At 38.5% G+C, this 20,525-nt stretch overlaps 1 protein-coding gene across 4 annotated transcripts in view; it reads left to right on the top strand.

Moving 5' to 3' along the window:
- Positions 1–20,525, top strand: part of LOC131873650 (protein AE7) — an 82,146-nt gene that overhangs the window by 12,126 nt on the left and 49,495 nt on the right. For all 4 annotated transcript variants that reach the window (XM_059216687.1, XM_059216686.1, XM_059216685.1 and 1 more), the window contains 2 exons: positions 175–278; positions 412–511. In XM_059216687.1, coding sequence (XP_059072670.1) covers positions 175–278; positions 412–511 — 204 coding nt within the window. The remainder of the gene's footprint in view (positions 1–174; positions 279–411; positions 512–20,525) is intronic.

Raw genomic sequence — 20,525 nt, 5'->3', positions numbered from 1 at the left:
GTTTATAAAGTTTTTAGCATTGTTCCCTTCTTGTTTTATTGTGCCTTTCAGAGAGGAGGTGATCTTTCTCCTTTTGGTGTTGAATTTTTATTTTTATTCTCATTGATCTATTTTGGTTGTTCATGGGCATCAATATAATTTCTTTCTTTGAACCTTAACTTCGGTGGCATACATCATGTAAGAGACATAAAAGATCCAGAGCATCCTTATTCTCTTGAACAACTTAAAGTTATATCAGAAGATGCAATTGAGGTTGATGACGTACACAGTCATGTTACGTGAGTAGATTTTAGTTCTGCTTCATCAGAGTTTAATATGCCATTTCTTTTTAGCTGAAATATTCTTTTGTTGGTTGCATTTGTTATGAAACATGGAACATATTCCTAATGTCCTTTTATTTATTAATTTCAGGATTACGTTTACTCCTACAGTTGAACATTGCAGTATGGCAACAGTCATTGGGCTTTGCTTGCGTGTGAAACTCATGCGTTGCTTACCTTCTCGTTTCAAGGTACAAGACTCTCATCTGCTAACTTTTTGGCATGAATAAAAAAATCAAATGAAAGAAAAATTAGATCATCATCCATAAATAACCGAAAATGATCACTGCCACTTAGGGCCATAAATATGTTACATGCAGCTAAGGAAGTCCCTGAAGCATTCATCCATGTATAGAACTAAAAAGGATAATGCAGCTAATACCAGTGAAGAGAAATAGAGAGGATAGGTGTTATGGTCCTAAATCGGATTACACTTTTTTATAAAGTATGAAGCCATGGAGACCCACATTAGAAACGTTCAGGCAAATCTCTGGAAAGGGTAATAAAGAGAAGCCACAGTAAAAGGCTTTTTTAAGGATCCATAACATCACCTTTTGAGTTATTACATTACTATTATGAATACAATGTATTTTATTAAACCATGGTTATCAACGATAACATTTTGAAAATTCAATGCTTTCAAAATTTCTAATCCTTTTTTCCTACTGTAGGTCTGCAAGCTGTAAATCAGAAAGAGAACTATTCTACACAATAAACAATACAGACTAGATGAACAAATCATAATCATAAATGAGATATGATATCTAGGAATGACATTATTTATGAGCATTGATAATGTACGATATCCCCAAAAATACTTGGCAATACAATATTTGGAGAATTGGAGAGTTCCCTCCGTAAGCAACCCAAAAAATTCATATAGAATTGACTAAGACAGTTGTGTCAGCTGGAGACAACTGCTCATACCCAGTCACTAATAATAACTCGGAAATTAGTCAAGCCTGCACTTATTCTTAGCAATCAGTTATTCCCATAAAGCATAATTTCATCATGTCACCTCTAAAAACTGTCTGATTCCCTGCCTACATTTATCTCTGATCTTTAAAGTCCTCTCTAATTCTACTTGTTAATAAATAAAGCAGATCTTATTTTACCCAGGCTGCTTTTAATTTACTTGATTTCAACATTTCAGTTGTTTTAGAGTGTGAAGACTCAAGAGTACTAGAATCAAGAATGTGGATCAGAATGAGTAATTTGGCTTGTAAGCTCTATTCAGCTAGAAGAATTGAAACAAGTTGTATGACAAAGGATATTTAACTTGGAAATCTCTATGTGGGAAGATCAGCTGGAAGTGGCAAATACGCAACTATCTTTCCTACCTATAGGAAAGGGGCCAATAAAAATTACAAAGAGCTCCAAGGAGCATACATCTCACACTCTTTGTTGTCTCCTATCGTCCTTATGCTGGTACGGAAATATTACACAATGAGCATCAAGCAGACACTAACTATGAACAACTAACTACTCACTCGTACTCAGTGATTCCTAGACTTATCTCTTTTTTTTTGCTAAATAGCTTAGCCCATGGTTCCTCTTATGCATTGCTGGAGATGCCCCTTCAGACCAAGAATCCTAATAGTTGAAGATGGAAAGAGATGCCAAATATTGTTTTTACTAGGTTTCTGTTTGAAGTGATTGAAACTGCCATAGACATCAAAGATAAAAGTGCCACAGCACATGCCATTTGTGAAACTGCCATGGCATTTCCAAATCTGCTGTGTTAATAATCTGGTTGCTGCTGTGATGTATCGGGAAATTTTGTCACTGTATAAAACACACTCTAATTCTTTGTAATTTCTGTTGTGTTCTTGAGTTCTTATAGAGTTTAAATGCTTTTTTGAATTTTATGGATCATACCCACCCTTTCAAGTTGATTTTGGTCCCTCTAAAGCTTAGTGAATTACAAGATGTGGAAGGACCAAGTTTCATATCTTTTTAGATATTTCTGTGCAGTTTGTATTTTGACCTTTATCTTAACCTGTCAATCACTTGGGCCTTTACTTTTGTTTCTGTGCGTGTCTCCTACAAAACCATTTCTTTCTCACACCTTCTATTGTAATGAACAATCAGTCAGCCAACTGTGAATCAACTTCATTTCCCTAAAATCAAGGGTAGTTTGTACTGAATTAGAAGTTCAGTTAGGATCTGTGAACATAGTTAAACAAACAGATTGAGTTCCTAAAAGAAAGGAACACTTAGCACATGGGTAGGAGTTCCTAAAATAAAGGACAGTTAGCACCTAGTTAGAAGTATGGTTAGGATTTGTTGCACAGTGTCAACTAAATAGATTGAGGATGGTTAATCATTCAGACATTGATTGAGGCTGATTTCTCAGCCAAGGAGGATTACTGCCAGCAGACTTCCTCTTTATTACCTACCCTTTCCATTATAAGAAGATGTATAACCATTTCTAAAGGGTTTTTTTGAATGAAGAAGGTATCCCATGGAAATGTAAGGGAGGAGTTGGTGGCTCACTGAAGAGCTTGGGCTGTCCTATATATTGGTGATACTAGAAAACATTTAGTTTCTTTTGTTTCTACAAGTACTCTCAAAAATTTATTTTTGCAGATTTATATTCCAGTTCTATATTAATAGTCCATATTTGTGTGGTAGTTGTAGTTAACATTTCCAGGTTCAGGTTCACAACGGTGGTATCTGAGCACTGATACTACCAACATGAATTGATCTGATTAGCAGAATGCAGGAGATTAAGAGCAAGCAAATGCACAGCAACTATTTGGTGAGGGTACATGAAGGCATAAAACCAATGGTGGAGAGTCCAAGGGAGATGTTCCAAGCAATTCAGGAACTCATTGCAGTAAGCAGTCACGTTTCTTGTGGAGCTGAATCATGTCATAAGTCTTGAATGATATCTCCTTCTCTCCCTCAATCAAACCTGCAAAGGCCAGCCATGATGTGTCTCCTCTACGATGTCAGAACCCTCGACAGGAAGTTTGAGACTTAAATGATGATCCCATTAGAATGCTCTGGAGAGCATATATGACCAATTACGCACACTTAATGCAGAATATGATTTTCATGCTTAAAAGTGTATTTTCAAATGTAACTCATTTTTAATATGGAATCAAATTAATTTGCTTCACTTCATTTTGAAGGGGAAGCCTATGAATGTTGGCATCACTATGACTTGGATGTGCAGGATGAACATGATGATTTATTCACTTGGAAACTTACTGAGCTAATTATAAATGTTTTCAGCAATAAGGAAATGAATGAGAAGTTTTTGGAATTTCATAATCTGCATCAAGGACAGCAGGAATTTATGCATGAATACAGCAAAATATTCCAAAGATTACACATGCTAGTTCAAGCTGTTTTCACCACATGACAAGTACAAGCTTCCTTATCTATCGATGGACTACAATAGAAACTAAAAGGCCATGTAGAATCTCTTAGACCCAAGGACCTTATTGAAGCCACTTCACTGGCAAGGTCTCATGAAAAAATGTTTAAAGGATGTAGCAAAGGGAAGGCCACCCCTGCTGCTCCAACAAGACAACATAATTTTCATAAGGCATTCCTCCAAATCAGGTTAAATGTTCTACAAGTAGTAGCACAATCCAAATGAAGCTACTCAAGAAAGCTGCACAGGCCAGGATGTTGCTATTCAACATGAATGTAAGAAGCCATGGTCATGTGACCATGAGTGTCCTAATAAAGGTTAAATCGGCTAGTTGAGGTGGTTGGTGACTCCCCACTCTCTGCAGATGAGGAAGAATTGATGGGCCCTGGTATGCCCTTGTTAGAAGGTGTAACAGAAAGGGACAATCTTGAGCAGCTCACCACATTGTTAGCATCCATGAGAGCTGTATCCATTCACTTTACATTATGAATGGTGGGCTTTAACAAAGGAAGAAAAGTTAGTAGTTCTGATTGACTCTGGAAGTACTCATAACTTCTTGGATTTAAAGTTATACCTCGCACATGGCTTATCAAGTACAGTGTCATCCCTTTGACATTAGTACTACTAATGGGTCCCGCCTACCCTCTCATACGAGCATTAAAGGTTCATCCTACTCATGGGGACTTAATGTGTGAAATCTGTTTTTTGTATTGTGCCATTAGGTTTTGCTGATGCAATTTTAGGCATCTCATGGTTAAGACTACTTGGTGATACTAATATGAATTTTCAGGAGCTTTCTATGAAGTTTATGTGGGTTCAGAACAACACCAAATTCATGGGTTCAGACCTCTTGAAAATAAATTGGTTTGGGCACTTAAATGATGAAAGAGCAATTTGCTTGGAGTGAAGCTGCTAGAATAGCTTTGAGGGGGGTTCAAAGAGGTAATGTGCTCTTGTCCAATTCATGCTGTACCCGATTTTCAGTCCCCTTTATCATCGAATATGATGCTTCAGGCCTAGGAGTTGGTGCAGATTTAATTCAGCATGGAAGGTCAATAGCCTTCGAGCATAGGAAATTGATTGAGAAGAAGAGGCTATTCTCCATCTACGACAAGGAAATGCATGCCTTGTTGAAATTTAAACAATATTTAAATTTTAGTCTGGAGGAGATTGCTATAAGAGCTGCTTATAACAGCTTGAGATGTTACCTTTCCCAATGTGATCTTAATGGACAGCAAGCAAAATGGGTAAGCAAGCTTCAAGCATTTGATTTGATATCTGGTATTGCAAAGGACAACATAATGTAGTAGCTGATGCCTTTGCCCAAGTTCCAGCCCTTAATGGTATCTCAGTGGTCTTACCTGCTTGGCATTATCAGATTGAAGCAGAGCATGCAGACGATGATGAATTGGCTGCATTTTAGAAGATCTACAGGCAACACACAACATGAACAATAGGTATATGCAGAGTATGCAGAGGATGATGAATTGGCTGCATTTCAGAAGATCCACAGGCAGCACGCAACATGAACAATAGGTATACTTTCCGCAATGGACTGATTTTCTAATGAAAATAGAGTGGTGCTTTGCTTCAGCTTGAAATTCAAATCGAAAGTCATGACTGAAAATTACTCTACACCATCAACAAGACACAGGATTCTTCAAACCTATGCAAGTGTCAGAAAGACATACAAATGGAAAGGGGGCTATTCCAAGTGAAAAGTGGAGTCCATCAGGATGGATTTCATTACTTTTTAACCAAAAGTCAATGGTAAGGATTGTTCTTATGTTGTAGTCAATAGACTGATCAAATACTCTCACTTCATTGGCACCATTGATTCTACTGACAAGGCATGTCAGTTAGCAGTTATTTTTATGGAGAGTATTTACAAACTGCATGGGTTATCAAGAACCATTTTTAGTGAACGTGATCCAAATTTTATTAGCAATTTCTGGGGGGGAATTATTTAAGCTCATAGGTGCCACATCATCCTTCTGCAGCAATTACCATCTTCAAACTAATGGTCAGGTAGAGATTTTCAAGAAGATTCTTGAGGGTTATCTTCATAATGTAGCTGATTTTCAATTTTAATTCATCATTCCAACTAAAACTTGTTGCTATATTGGAAAATTATGCGATGCATTGCATTGTCAATGCTATCAATATTTGCGTGCACCACTATTCTTGTACAAAAAAAGATGAAACCTGTGAAAATCATGTCCATTGTGCATATGAGAACTCAAGTATACATGCTTTACCCAGTCATATGTCCTGTGGCTCCTTTATATCTATTTTATACATGCTATGTACATGCTGAATGTCGTGCCCCCGCCAATCTTACACAAGTTGTAGCCTTATAAATTATCACTGCCTTTATAATACAAATTGCAGACCTTATAAATAAGCCTAGGCAAGGAACTTAATAAAAGGCTGACCAAGATTAAAAATAAAAAATTACTAGCAAGGGGCGGACTGAGAGTATTCCCAAATAAACTAGACAGTAAAACCAAGGATAATAACAATTCTTCCTAAAAAGAGCCGACTAAAGATAATAACAATTATTCATAAAAAGGGCCGGCCCAGTAAATAGTTACCAGTGATTAATTAAGAATATCAAACAGCACGGTATGAAGAGTTGCATCCCTTGCTAGTTGAAGAGTTGTGACTCCCTCCAATGAAAGATATAAAAGGGCAGATAGGACTCAATCATGAGGGCATTACTGAATGAATGAATTCAGCAGAGATCAGAATAAATATCAAACAACTGAAATCTGGAAAAAGAAAATGGAAATTGAATTATAAAAGGTAGAAATAAATATTGTCTTCTGCAATAATAATATTGTGAGATAAGTTAAGAATGATTTTAGATTACAAATAGATAGGTGCATAAATATAATTTACAGAAATTAAGCAATTGCTTATTGTAAGTAATTTAATTGCATTTCCCCTTTAAAGTATTAAATAGCAAATTCATATAGCTAGTCAATTTTGAATTCATTAGAAATGGATTGCAAATAGGAAGGATATCTAGCCTTTTGAGTTCATGAGAGGCTAAGTCCCGACCTATCCTTCATCAAGCATGCCACTCTGAGATGGAGCGCTTGTAGTTCGGGAGGCGTATGAGTGCTCCTGGGCTTGGTGAGGAAGGCGGACTTCATGCTCTTATCAAGCACGTCTTCTCGAGATGTAGCACTCATTTGCTGGAGGTGTATGAGTGCTCCTGGGCTTGATCAAGGAGGATGGAGTGCCTTTAAGCTGGATTGAGGGACTTTCAAGTACACTACCTCGAGATGCAGCACTCGTGGGTTGAGAGGCGTATGAGTGCGAAAATGAACTACTTTCGATCAACACATAATAGAATGTCGAGTGTATCCTTTTCTCTCTTGAATAAGGAAATCCCTAGTGCTGTTCTGGATGATCAAAGGGGATAACCTCAAGGTTCCAACTGTCAGGTCTTGACTTGCTCAGGATAACTCAGCGGTTGATGTGTATTGCTGGTAAACACAAGGGGACTTGTGCATGTTGCAGGTTGGCCTGCATTTGGTGGTGCCATGATTCTCAAACTGGGGCAAATACAAGCAAAAGGACAGGGTTTAGAAATCCTAAGGACAATGACCATAATGGTTCCTGCTTAGCCAAAGATATACCCACAACTCCATAGGAATAGTGCAACCTCCAAAGGAATAAAAGGATTTTCAAACTATGGATATTCATTTAGACACCCATTTTTGGTGCAGTCTGAGACAAACACCCATAGTTAAACTACGCACAATAATGGGTTCAGACTAACCATGCACAAAGACCTACAGTCAACAAGCCTCCAATGGTATGAACCTGAAATCAAATCAAATACCCTCACACTTCACCATTAAGATCTTGAACATTAACTAACTAGATAAAGAGAAACCATGCAAACAAATTAGGGCAAATGACAAAATACCATGGTTCAATGCTCCATTTATTTGTTCTAACTACAATTACAACAATTTTTGTCCAACAATCCAATTATATTCTACTTCTAACTGTTGTTAATTCTAACTGCTAGCTTCTAAAATCTAACTCTTCTTAACTCTAAAATTCTAACCTTCTACAATGAGAGAGTCATTGACCTCTTATAGATGTTACATTTTGGATCAATGGCCAGGATTTAACCCATCCAATGGCTGTGATCTACCTTCTAGAAGCTCTGACAACTTTTTGGTTAATGATTTGAAGAACCTCCAACTACCTTTTCAGCTACTTGCAATTGTTTTCAATTAATCTTACTAAAAGACAAAGTTTCACTGGGCTCGAGGCACAAAAAGTTTAAATTGGTAGCTGGGAAATAACTAACGCGAGGGCCCCCTTTTGGATCGCATTAAATTGGACCCACAAGTAGTCACCTTACAATAAATAAATTGCTGTTACAAATGAATTCATTTTTTTCTGTTTCCAGTTGTTCATTTTCTATTGATAAGTAGGAGGTATTTTCCACAGCAAGTCAAACTATGATATTGCTATCAGGGTTCAACTGTGTAGTTTTTGAGTCAAACTCATTGACCCATGTTTCATGAGTGGTGGTTCACAAGATTCCATCTCTCATGAGAATGAATGGTCCACTTAGCACTCATTGCAACTAGGTGATGCTCATAGGGGTGAAGCATTGGGACTTCCCGAGAGGTTACCCATCCCAATACTACTCCAACTCAAGCACACTTAACCACAGAGTTCCCTCCAAGGTTAAATCCACTTAGCTTGCAATCCCATTTGCAAAACCTTCAACAAGTGTTGTGCCTTATGAACCATTCATTATAGAGCCCCCTTTAGCTCATCAATTGATAAGTAGGAGATATTTTCCACAACAAATCAAACTATGATATTGCTATCAGGGTTCAACTGTGTAGTGTTGCCGAGAATAATCATTATAGGTGGTCGTATTATGTTATGTTATGTTATTGTGTGTAATAATGGGTTACAACAGTTAGTTAGTTGTCTCGAAGGGCAGTTGGACGCGACGGTTGGTCACACCCCTTTGAGTATCATATATTGCATACCTGTCCTTCTTAGTATCATCATGATAGTCATATCTGGGTGTGATGTTATAAGCACTTGATGTACATGGACTGGTTCTTTACTATATTCTCATTATGTTTTGTGTATTTACTTTCTGCATTTAATCGTTTACCCGTATGTGGCAAACATGTAGTTTTTGAGTCAAACTCATTGACCCATGTCTCATGAGTAGTGGTTCACAAGAACCCATCTCTCATGAGAATGAATGGTCCACTTAGCACTCATTGCATTTAGGTAATGCTCACCAGGGTGAAGCATTGAGACTTCCTGGGAGGTTACCCATCCTAGTACTACTTCAACTCAAGCGTGCTTAACCACAGAGTTCCCTCCAAGGTTAAACCCACTTTCCTTGCAACCCCATTTTCAAAACCTTCAGCAAGTGTTGTGCCTTATGAACCATTCATTATAGAGCCCCCTTTAGCTCATCAATTGATAAGTAGGAGGTATTTTCCACAGCGAGTCGAACTATGATATTGCTATTAGGATTCAACTGTGTAGTTTCTGAGTCAAACTCATTGACCCATGTTTCATGAGTAGTGGTTCATAAGGCACAATACTCGTTGAAGGTTTTGCAAATGGGGTTGCAAGATAAGTGGGTTTAACCTTGGAGAGAACTCTGTGGTTAAGCACGCTTGAGTTGGAGTAGTATTGGGATGGGCGACCTCCCAGGAAGTCCCAATGCTTCACCCTTGTGAGCATCACCTAGATGAAATGAGTGCTAAGTGGACCATTCATTCTCATGAGAGATGGGTTCTTGTGAACCACTACTCATGAAACATGGGTCAATGAGTTTGACTCAAAAACTACACAGTTGAACCCTGATAGCAATATCATGTTCATTTTCTATTTTTGGATAGTCCTTTAGCGTTTTGTGCTCTGTCAATGCCTTCCAGAATTCTGGAAACAACACCAATCAGCACATTGCTTTGTGATTCTTCCTTCAATCCCTCGCCCTGGCTTTCAACTTGTTGCCATGCTGATGGTGGCAAGGTTTTGCTTGTCGACACCCTCAAGGTGCTGATATGGAATTCTTCAAAATATGATCTTCTACTTCCTCCTTTCGTTCGGGCAACTTCCTAGCATACTTGGGAAATGCTATTCGAGGATATCCAAATTATTGGCTCCTCTGGCGATCTTTGTCATGCCTACAAGAAAACTGATTTTCATTATCACTATATGTATCAAGATTTTATAATATGCAAATAGAAGATTGTTATAATTAACATGATGGTAATCTTAAAAAAAAATCATGAACACTGATACTCAAAGATCCCTTTGACTAGAATGGACGGGCAACGTCATAATTAGAATCTTCATATTTTACTTACAAAACCTCATTTGATACCCATATTTTGATGAGTTTTACCTAATCTTGCATTGTGAAACGTCATCACCGATTATATCTTCTCCGGTTTTACTTCTTCTTTGTCTTTTCCAAAAAAAATTAGCCATGAATAGCCTTTCTCGCCTCTTTTTAGGCATGGTTTACTACTTCTCAATGCCTATGGTGCAACTTTCTTTTTCAATGGCATTCTGATCTCCTGAATTTCCTTTTGGTTCAATTGGGCTTGACCCCCATTCATTCAACATGGATTTAAAAATAAGCCTTGGCATAAAGCTTGGTTAAAAAAAAACGCGAAGAGGAATGAGTTTCTTCAACCTACTTTGGAGGCCTTCTTTAGCTTGCAATGCTTAGTGAAACTTCGACCAAGAGATTTTCTGTATTTTCATCGGTGTTGGGAGGAGAAATAGAACATGCGATCTATCTTCAACGACTTGCCACTGAAGCTTGTGAGTGTCATGTTTTCCTATTTCGTTGCCTAGACACCGAATTTTTGGGAGTTTATTTTGCTCTAAACTTTGACGTTTGATATGAATTCGGGCCTTTTATCGGCTTAGGCAAAGGCAAAAGCATGTGACCTTGCAAAGAAAATGCCAATTCTTTTCATGTTTTTTAAAATGCCATCACTATTTTCAGTGTTTTTCTCGACCTCTACAAAGTTGATAATGAAAGATGTCTAAGCTGCACTTCTAGTTTGCCCCTCAATTAAGTATGTTGATGCTCTAAAAAGGAGTTCGGGCTTTTGTCAAGAAACATAAGGGTGCCGAATATGTTTTTTGCTCTTAAAATTTTGATCTTCATGCCATTTTAAAACACACCTTGGGGTGCTTTTGGGATTATCATTTGTTTGAGAAAGGTCGAAATCCACTTGCTTTGAGTCATTCTTTGTTTGGAATAGGCTGACTTTACCTAGTGCTTTTCTTATTTTTAAGTGTTTGGTGGTTTTGGAGAATTCGAGCCTTTTTACATACTCATAATTTGGTCAACTTTGAATTTGACTAAAAATGCTGAAACATGTTCTTACTAAAATCAGGTAGAAAGAAGACTCTTAGGAACATGACCATTTCATCTAAAAAAATTGCCGAACTTGGAGTTTACATTTTGAAACGCCACTAAAAAAAGTTTGACTTAAAAACTCGGTCAAAATACATTAGTTTGGTGAAAATCTTGGCATTCTTATTGGACTTTTCAAGGGTGATAGCAAGTGCTTGGTTCTGATAATACCAAATTTGGTTAAGTTCGGCATTTAGTTTGGGTTTGGCAAGCAATTTGAGATGTCCAAGGCTTTAAAAGGTTCGAAATTTCTTAGGAAAAGGGCAAGGCTTAAGGCTTTTGCAGGTGTTAACTCACCACCAAGTAAAGCATACACCCTAAAAGCAACAACCGCAACAAGTATTGGAATAATCCAGAATGAAACTATTGTGCAATCCCAGTAACTGTGCCTTCTGAAACCGGCTGTTCTCATAATTCCTAATTTGCTGGACTTTTCATGAGAACTATTTTCCCATGCATAGCATCATGTCCATTACAGCTAATACTTCATTCATTAGACCAATCCTCTTATCCATGCGTTGTAACCCTTGGTTCATGATCATGCTTGAGGATAGCTCTAATAGACCCTTAGGCGTTTCTAAACCTAATTTCGATACCCATACTCCAAAGCTCTCTCTCTCTCTCTCTCTCTCTCTCTCTCAGATAGCAGGTTAACGGCGGTCCTTGTCAGAGATGGGGAATGTGGGGCAGAGCACAGCAGGACCCACCCATGCTTTTGCAATACAAGGACAACCATCCTTGAGATTGCAGTTTGCCAACGTTGCCAACGAATTCCAAATATGGTTGCTATAGGAATATGCCTGGGAATGATTATTAATGATATTGAGGTATTTGATTTTAATAGAATTGATGATTATACAAATTTGAATGTTATCATGGATTATTAATACTTAATGATTTTAATGTCAGTTTCTAGTGATTAATATTGTTTGCAGGACCTAAACCAGGATTACCTTATAAAGGGCATTTCAAATGGGTCATTTTATGTTCATAAATGTATTGTATTTCTTATCTTAATTTGGAATTGTTGTTTTAGGGTAAAAAACAGTAATATCCCAAAAGGGGACATTACAATTGGTATTAGAGCATTGAACCTGCCAGCCTGCAGGGAAAAAGATATAAACTTCAGAGTGATGAAAAGTAACAATTTGGAACAGGCCAATGTTGATCACAGTGATATGAAAATTGCCACGCATGAAGTCCATATTAGACATCAGGACAATCATGTCTTTTGTAGTGTTGTGGAATTTTAATCTTCTCAGTCGTGGACTAGATGACAAAGAGCCACTATCAGCAACAATGAAATTGTGACTTATCTATAGAAGTCAGCAGGTTCCCTCTATTAACCTTGGAACACATCTTTAGGTCTTTCAAGCCAAATAAACCAAAGAATTTAGAAGAGAAAAAAAAAAACTATGGTTCAGATAAAAATTTAGGCAAATGCTTATCACATTGTATGACACCAAACAATATACTTCATCTACCAAGTTCTTTACAAATCACTTACACCAAGTTCAAAGAGTCAATATTTCAGACCAGAATTCATTTTTTTCAGAAGAATTTAATCACCAGATTATTCACAAAAATCAATATGATCACAATATCTACTGTCTCTTATCAAGCTGGACAAAATCCTATAATGAATTTTGATTCATGAACAAACTCCAAAATATGACCTTGTAAAAATCATAATTCTGTCAACTTTTACCATATATGTCAAGGGTAGAGGAAAAGAAATTCAACTTTTGACTCTTAATAAAATCATCCATTGTGCAGTGAACTTTACAAATCATCCAAATAAAATCAATTACAATGGTCAAACTTTTCACAACAATTTTCGAATTTCCTTGCCAGATTTATTTTGAATACCTGGATTATTTTAGGGCAAATGCAAATATAAGAAAAAGAAAAAGCATTTTTAAACCCTATTCACTATGAGCAGATATCTAATAAATGTCAAAGACTTAAAAGAGTTATATATCCCACTATACTACTTTCAGACTGCATTAAAGTTAAATCTTATACTTCATATCTCCATACAAATATTTAAAAATATCATTTAGATAGAAATGCTGCAAAAAAGTGGATTTGACAATAATTGCTTACTTCTAGGGGTGAAACCTATCAAAATTGCTCTTCATCCAGTTCAAGGGCAGTAGAGCCTAAGGGGAAATGTAAGATGAATAGTCCTGCATCTTTACAACCATTGAAAGATTTATTCAACGTTCAAGCAAAGGATGAGGCAGATGATGCCATTGGCAAAAATTCTTCTTTGCCAATGGCATTCCATTCCATGTGGCTCACTCTCCATATTATAAGGAAGCTGTGGGAAAGATAATAATGGTGGGACCATCATATGTGGCACTAGGGGAGACTAAATTGAGGACAACAATCTTGGATAAGAACTATTCTAAGATTAATATAAGATGAAGAGTACTTGGGTCACAAGTGGATGCAACATAGTCATGGATGGGTGGAAAAACATTAGGCATTGTCCACTCATCAATATCATGGTTACATCTACAACAGGCTTTTATTTCCTTAGGGCTATTGATTGTTCAGGGCATTGCAAAGATGCTCATTTTTAGTTCTAGATCTTCAAAGATGCTATAGAGGAGGTTGGGCCACAAAATTGGTGCAGCTGGTGATAGATGTGGCCCATGTGTGCAAAGCTCCAAGGAATTTAATTGAGGCAATCTATAGACATATTTGGTGGAGTCCTTATTGTGTGCATGCCATGAATAGTGCACTCAAGGAAATGGGTAAAACCAACTAGATCAAAACAATTGTTAGTGATGCTAGAGATGTGCAAAAATTTATTTGCAACCACCACACTTCACATGCACTTTTTAGGTCCTCCAAGAAGAAATTCTTGAGACCCATAGAGGCTTAGTATACATCATACTTTATTCTCTTGCAGAGAATGCTTGAGTGGCAAGAGGCATTGCAAATAATGGTTATGACAGCATAATGGAATCGGCGGCTTGAGTCGAAGAAACAACAGGGGTTGAGGGTGAAGGAGGTAGTGAAGAATGATGTCTTTTGGGCTGATGCCAATTATATTGTCTCCATCTTGTTGTGACCATTTCACACATCGCCCCATCGCAAATGGGGACCCCCTCTTTTTGCTTGTTTTTCGCTCGCTTTTGCTTTCGTTTTTAGGATTTTGTTAGTTAGTTGGATGTCTGGATTTAGGGTCAAGCCTTAGGGTTTTAAATTTTGTCTTTTCAGGCCAAAATCCAGTCGTTTTTGAGAGCTTTCGAGCTTCCTTTTCTAGGATGCCAATTTTGAATGCAATGAGTTCGCCAAAATGGTCTAATTCTCAATTGGAATGTTGATGCAGGGCTTAAATTTGTCTAAGTGTTGACAGTGAAATGTGAATTTTTGTCTGATTGAATATTTTGACCAAATTTTACCCTTTTTTTGATTTTGATCCTGGGCATTGGAATTGATTTGTTTTCGCCTCGTGAAGTGTTAAAATGTGAAAAATCATGTTATTTTGGCCTGTAGGAGCAAAATCGCTCCTGTCCCTCAGTGAAGGACGGGAGCTCATTTTCAAATATTTCATCATCCCTGCAGAGTCCAGACAAATTTCAAGTTGGAAGTGATGGAGAACGGCGATATGTTTCCATTGAATATAAATTGAAGATTTTCATGAGCACAGACTCCAGGAGGAAAATCGCTCCTGTCCCTCAGTGAAGGACCGGAGCTACAAATCAAATTTCGCCTTGTCCTCGCAAGATTTTGATGACTTAACAATTTGAAAGGGTCCGAAAGAAGATGCTTTGCCAAATGAATATAATTTGAGATGCTGAAACGAAGGAAAATGACCTATATTGACCAAATCGCTCCTGTCCCTCTCCAAGGGACCAGGGCGAAATACCTTATAGCTCCTGTCCCTCAGGAAGGGACCAGAGCGATTTCCTTCATTATGCAAAATCCAGATAAAGGTCAAGGTAAGTTTACGTTCAAAAACAAGGAAAAACATGAGATAAATGCATTGAATATAAATTGAAGATTTTTGGGACGTCCATAACAGTGCTAAATGCCTAGTTCGCTCCTGTCCCTCAGGAAGGGACCAGGGCGATACGATGGTGATGTTACTTCTTATGCAAGTTCAAGGTCGATACAGGTCAAGACAAGGTGGCGAGGGACACTTCAAGACGTCTTTAGCAAGCACAAACATTCAAGGGTCGTCGCAATGATGAAATTCGCACCCTATAGCCTAGATCGCTCCTGTCCCTCAGGAAGGGACCAGGGCGATGTTGAATGCATTGGTCATTTCATGCAAAATTTACGTAAGGACAAGATGTTGCAATGTTTTAGAAGGTCCATGGTATGATAAAAAGATGATATACAAGGGTTTTGAACGTAAAATGATCATCATTTTGAGCATGGAGACTATATCGCTCCTGTCCCTCTCCAAGGGACCAGGGCGATTTGCTTTGGATTCCTCGTTTTGCTTCAAGTTCGAGCTAAGTCAAGATGTCATAAGATAGCATATGGTCCAAGGCATCGTTTGAAGATAATTCGCAAGAGTGTTGAACGTCCAAACATCGCCAAATAATGTAAAAGCCTCACAACGTTCCTGTCCTTTGGACAAGGACCAAGGCGATACTATCAAAAACACTCACGTTCCTTCAAGATCAAAGCGAAGCGAGGTTAGGAAGAGTGAAGGACGACGTTTGAAGGACATTGCAAAGGAGATCAAAGTGTAAAGTTGCCAAGGTCAAGGAGAAAACGTGGATTGCTCCTGTCCCTCTCCAAGGGACAAGGGCGATGGTCCCTTTAATACGTCCAAACACATAATGAAGACAAATGGAATAAGCGCAAAAGGAATGAGCATAGATGTTATTCGCTAACAATGAAAGATTCAGGAACAAAGATGCATATTGAACATGGAAATTTGGAGATCGCTCCTGTCCCTCTCCAAGGGACAAGGGCGATGAACACTCAAAAGGTATTTAAGTACGCATGCAAGATGATCAAATGCGAAGAACCTATCAAGATGATCGATTTTTAACGTGGATATGAAGAAGTTGATCGTGAAGAAATGCAAAATCAAGACCAAAATCATGGATCGCTCCTGTCCCTCTCCAAGGGACCAGAGCGATGAGGTACGTCCCTTCCTTTTTTCCAATTTTGGCGCCAAGCGAGCAATTCGAATTTTCCTCAAATGCTAAATCAATTTAAAAAATTGAATATCCATTTTATTTAGCATTTAATATGGCGTTATCTTTTATTAATTATTTTTTGCCTTTATTTAAAAATCGAAATTCACATTTAAAAAACGCAAGGCATTTATAATTAATTAATTAATTAATAAAAATCGATTTGGAGCGCTCAATTAAGCAAGTCGGCCTTGTTATTTTATTGCAAATCATTTAAAAAAAAATGGTTTTATTAAGCGAGTCGGCCTAAGGGGTGAAAGGATGAGCGCGCTATATATGAAGGGTGAAAGATTTCATTTTACATAATCATTTTTTCATGCGAATTGAGGAGAAGTGAAGATAGTGCGAATATTATCGAAGGTGGCGTAGACACTCCAAGGGTGGTGCGAATTCAAACCAAGGGTGGCGCTTAGTTATCAAGGGTGGTGCGAATTTGAAGACCACACCAAATGCGAACTTGAGGAGACATTAAGGCGAATTTGCTAAAGACTTGGAGGATTTGTTTGAGCGATTTGTCAAGGACAAATTTGAAGATCATTTGGGACCACGTCTAGGGCGATACTTGAAGATCACGTTCACTCCAAAGGTGGCAAAGTCAATTTTGAGGAGACCACATTGAAGACTATTTTATACTTCAATTTTTGCCTAGGCGAATTTTGTTTTTGTATTCTAGAGTTAGCTCTCTATCGAGGTATGGTGATTTTAATTATTATTGCTTTATTCATTCATCGTCATATTTCAAGTTTTGAAATTTTGAATTTTGAATCTCTTAGCTCAATCGTTGTTTTTTTTTTTAGGAAATGATAACTCTAGAGACTTATCATGATGTTTCCTAAAAAAATTTTTATCTCTCTTATTTACGTTATTTATTGCAAAATCTATTTCTTATAATGAAATGTTGTGTAGGTATGGCGACCCCGAAGACGGGAGCATCCACCAGTCGCTCGGCTCTCATGAAAGAAGATCAGAAGACCGAAGAAGTGGAGACCAAGATCGTGTCGAAGTGGAGCAACATTGGAGATACCAACTTGGGGAACTTTAGCACGAAGAAGTTTCGAGAGGTCCCTTACATTGGCAAACCATCACCTGTCGCCCGGAGAGTAATAGAGAGTGGCATCATCAAGGCGGCCGGTTTTTCTCCAGCTATTCAGTGCCACGAGTTGATGATCGAGTGTGCCCGTCACTACAATCCACAGTCCAGGACAATTGTGTCCAATGAAGGAAACACTTTGGCGTACCTCTCAGAGGAAGCCATAAGTGAAGCCTTCCATCTTCCAGAGCACAGGGACATGATATACAAGAGCATTGAAGGAGCCAGATCAGTGTACGATGATGATCCAGATGCTTGCCTAAGCATAATTAACAAGAACTGGCTACTCAAGAGTCGTCCCCGTCTAAGCAAGGTACCGAACACACCGCATCGGATTGATTTCCAGGAGGAGTACAGAGATTTGATTACCATGCTCAACAGAGTTACAGGAGCACCTCATGCCTTCTATTTTGAGAAGTGGATGTTTTACTTCATCCAGGTGATTGTTCAAGGAAAGGGTACAATACATTGGGCTAGAATAATTAGTCATTGCTTAGACGTACAGTTGAGAAGACTCAGGGCTACTAAGTCCTTCCACATGAGTTCATACGTCATCTATGCCTTAATCAGGAGCGTTGAGTATGCAGGACTACCTCACAGAGGAGTGATTGGAAGAGGACCCGGCGAGGTCAGAGCTTGTGAATCCTATACCTACTTGCATCATCCGCCAGGAAAGAACTACAAGTTAGTCAATGATACTTTCACGATGAACATCACAAGGACGTTGCAAGGAGGGATTCACAACAGATTATCTCAGGATGCCCAGGAGTTCATCAAGAGGTACGGTGCTTGGTTCATTCAGTTTCCCAAGTTCACTTACATTAGAGTGCATGGATGTCCTTTACCTCCATACATGTTGCCAAGATATCCGACAGACAGAATTGTGTTACTTGAAGTAACAAGGCAGTTGGCAGCATATGTGAAGGCATTCAGACACAGACATCAGAATGGAGTTCAGGTACCTATTATTTTGGGTAATTCAGTTGAGGTATGTCCTAATGTCTTAGCCATGGATGACGCAGAGAAGGAGTTAGCCTTGTATTCTTTTTCATCTTTTGCTTGGAGGAATAGTTTTGATCCCCATGGACATTTAGAGGAGACAGTCGGTAGAAGATTTAGACATGAGCACCAAATTGAAGATTTTATGATGAACCTCCTAGATGATCTTGAAGTGAAACGTAAGATACATTCTAGATTGCCTTTGGATTTCATCAGGAAATGCAGGATTTACAGAGTGGCCGACCAAGCTCAGGACAATGGCAGGCACATCCAGTCTTCATATGATAGAGAAAGCAAAACAATAAGTTTGAATTGGAATGAGCCCGAGGTCGTGGATTTAGATGATTTGATGGCACCAGTCTTGTCTTGTACTCGCAGATGGGTAGACGTTCAGCATCAGAAGTTGAGAGAACAAGGCATAGCTATGTCTTTCACTTTGGAAGATAAACCAGCCGAAGGTGGAGCAAGTGTTAGTGAAGGCAATCCTAATCCTAGGAATTCAGGTGAAGGTAACCTTCGATGTGCTAGTGAGGGCAATCTCCATTCGAGAGGTTCAAAGAGAAAGGAAAGATCAGAAAAGAAAGAGTCTTCCAAGAAAAAGCAAGGTGCTAACAAAGATCAAACACCAGGAACTTCTTCCAGACCGGAAAATAGAACAGTTCGAGTGGAAGAGTCCATGGAGTCGATGGTACAAAATGACAGGCAGGAGGAAGGACAGGCACAGCATGTTTCGTCAGATGGATCTCTCCAAGACTATGATTTAGATAATGATAATGAAGTAACATCTCCTCCCAGACAAGAAGAAATAGTACATAAAGAAATTCAAGTTCAAGAGACAAGATCGAATATCCCAGATTGGTTGAAGGAAAGATTGACTAGGGTGATCGTAATTGAGGACGAGGACAGTGCAATTGATTTAGAGAGCCTTGTTGGACGTTCACATATGACAACAGAGAAGAAGAAGGCTACAAAGATGTCCAAGATGATTCGAGATGAGACTGGATCCCGAAAACTATAGATAGCTACACCGGCAGCAGATAAATATGAGGGTGAGATCCTAGCAGAGGATTATGATATACAGACTTTTGAGTTAGGACCATCCACAACAGAGCAGACTTTAGATGATGCCACCGACACATTTGAGGCATTGAAGGACAAGTTTAGAGAAGAGGTGGAAAAGAATAGAAAGCTTGAGAGAGAGGTCGGTGCATGGAGGACATATTTCAGTCACATCAATGAACCTTTGGGACGTCAGGATCCAGTTAGATCACCAGTGCAGGCATTGCCCCTTCAATCGATCAATGAAGCAGAAAGATTCAGGAACCTGGTCCAGCGTACATGCAGTTGGATGGATAGATCTCATACAGTGGCTATAGAATTTGTTACAAGGATGTCAAAGATCATTCATCAGGCTATCCAAGTTCTTGAGATAATCCACAGATTGATGGCAACAGTAGCTGCATTTGCCCATACCAAGGACGTTGTCATCCCTGTCTTGAAAGTAATAAGACACACATCCAGAAGAATTTTAACGCAGGAGAGGATCTTAGAAGGTGATTCTCACAGTTTGTTTCAGTGGTCAACCTTACTCCATATAAAGAGTGTTCTCTTCGAGGACATCAGTGTTAGATGTGGTCAAGTTGAGGAGGTGATCAATCCGATCCAGGACAGAGTATTTGAGGTACTTCGTACCATTCTTGGCAGAAGGATCGAGGTCGAGACAGATGTGGATATCCAGGAATTTGAGGATAGAATCAAGATCATCTTTCGCAAGGACGCAGATGTTACAGATGAGCAGTATGATCAGATGTATGCCACCATGCTCCTGATTGATAGAACAAAGGAACTTGAACCTACTTGGGACGCAGCTCTTCTAGATGCATTCGATCAGGTCATCCACTTAGAAGAGAGTATCAAGAATCTTCCCGAGATTCCAATCACAGAAATCGAAGGAATCGTGACAAAATTCATTGCATATGCTAAGAAAGAGAATTGGAAAGGGAATAAGATTCTAGATGAAAGGTTGTTACAGATGACATGACATCTTATTTCTCATTGGTTGATACCTCCTAGATTTTTGTGCCGAATTTAATATTTGGCTATGTATTTAATA

Source organism: Cryptomeria japonica, chromosome 2 (genome assembly GCF_030272615.1).
Source record: "Cryptomeria japonica chromosome 2, Sugi_1.0, whole genome shotgun sequence".
In the NCBI taxonomy this organism is placed as follows: Eukaryota; Viridiplantae; Streptophyta; class Pinopsida; order Cupressales; family Cupressaceae; genus Cryptomeria; species Cryptomeria japonica.
Note: the sequence above shows the minus strand (reverse complement) of the source record. Positions and strands in the feature narration are given on the sequence as shown.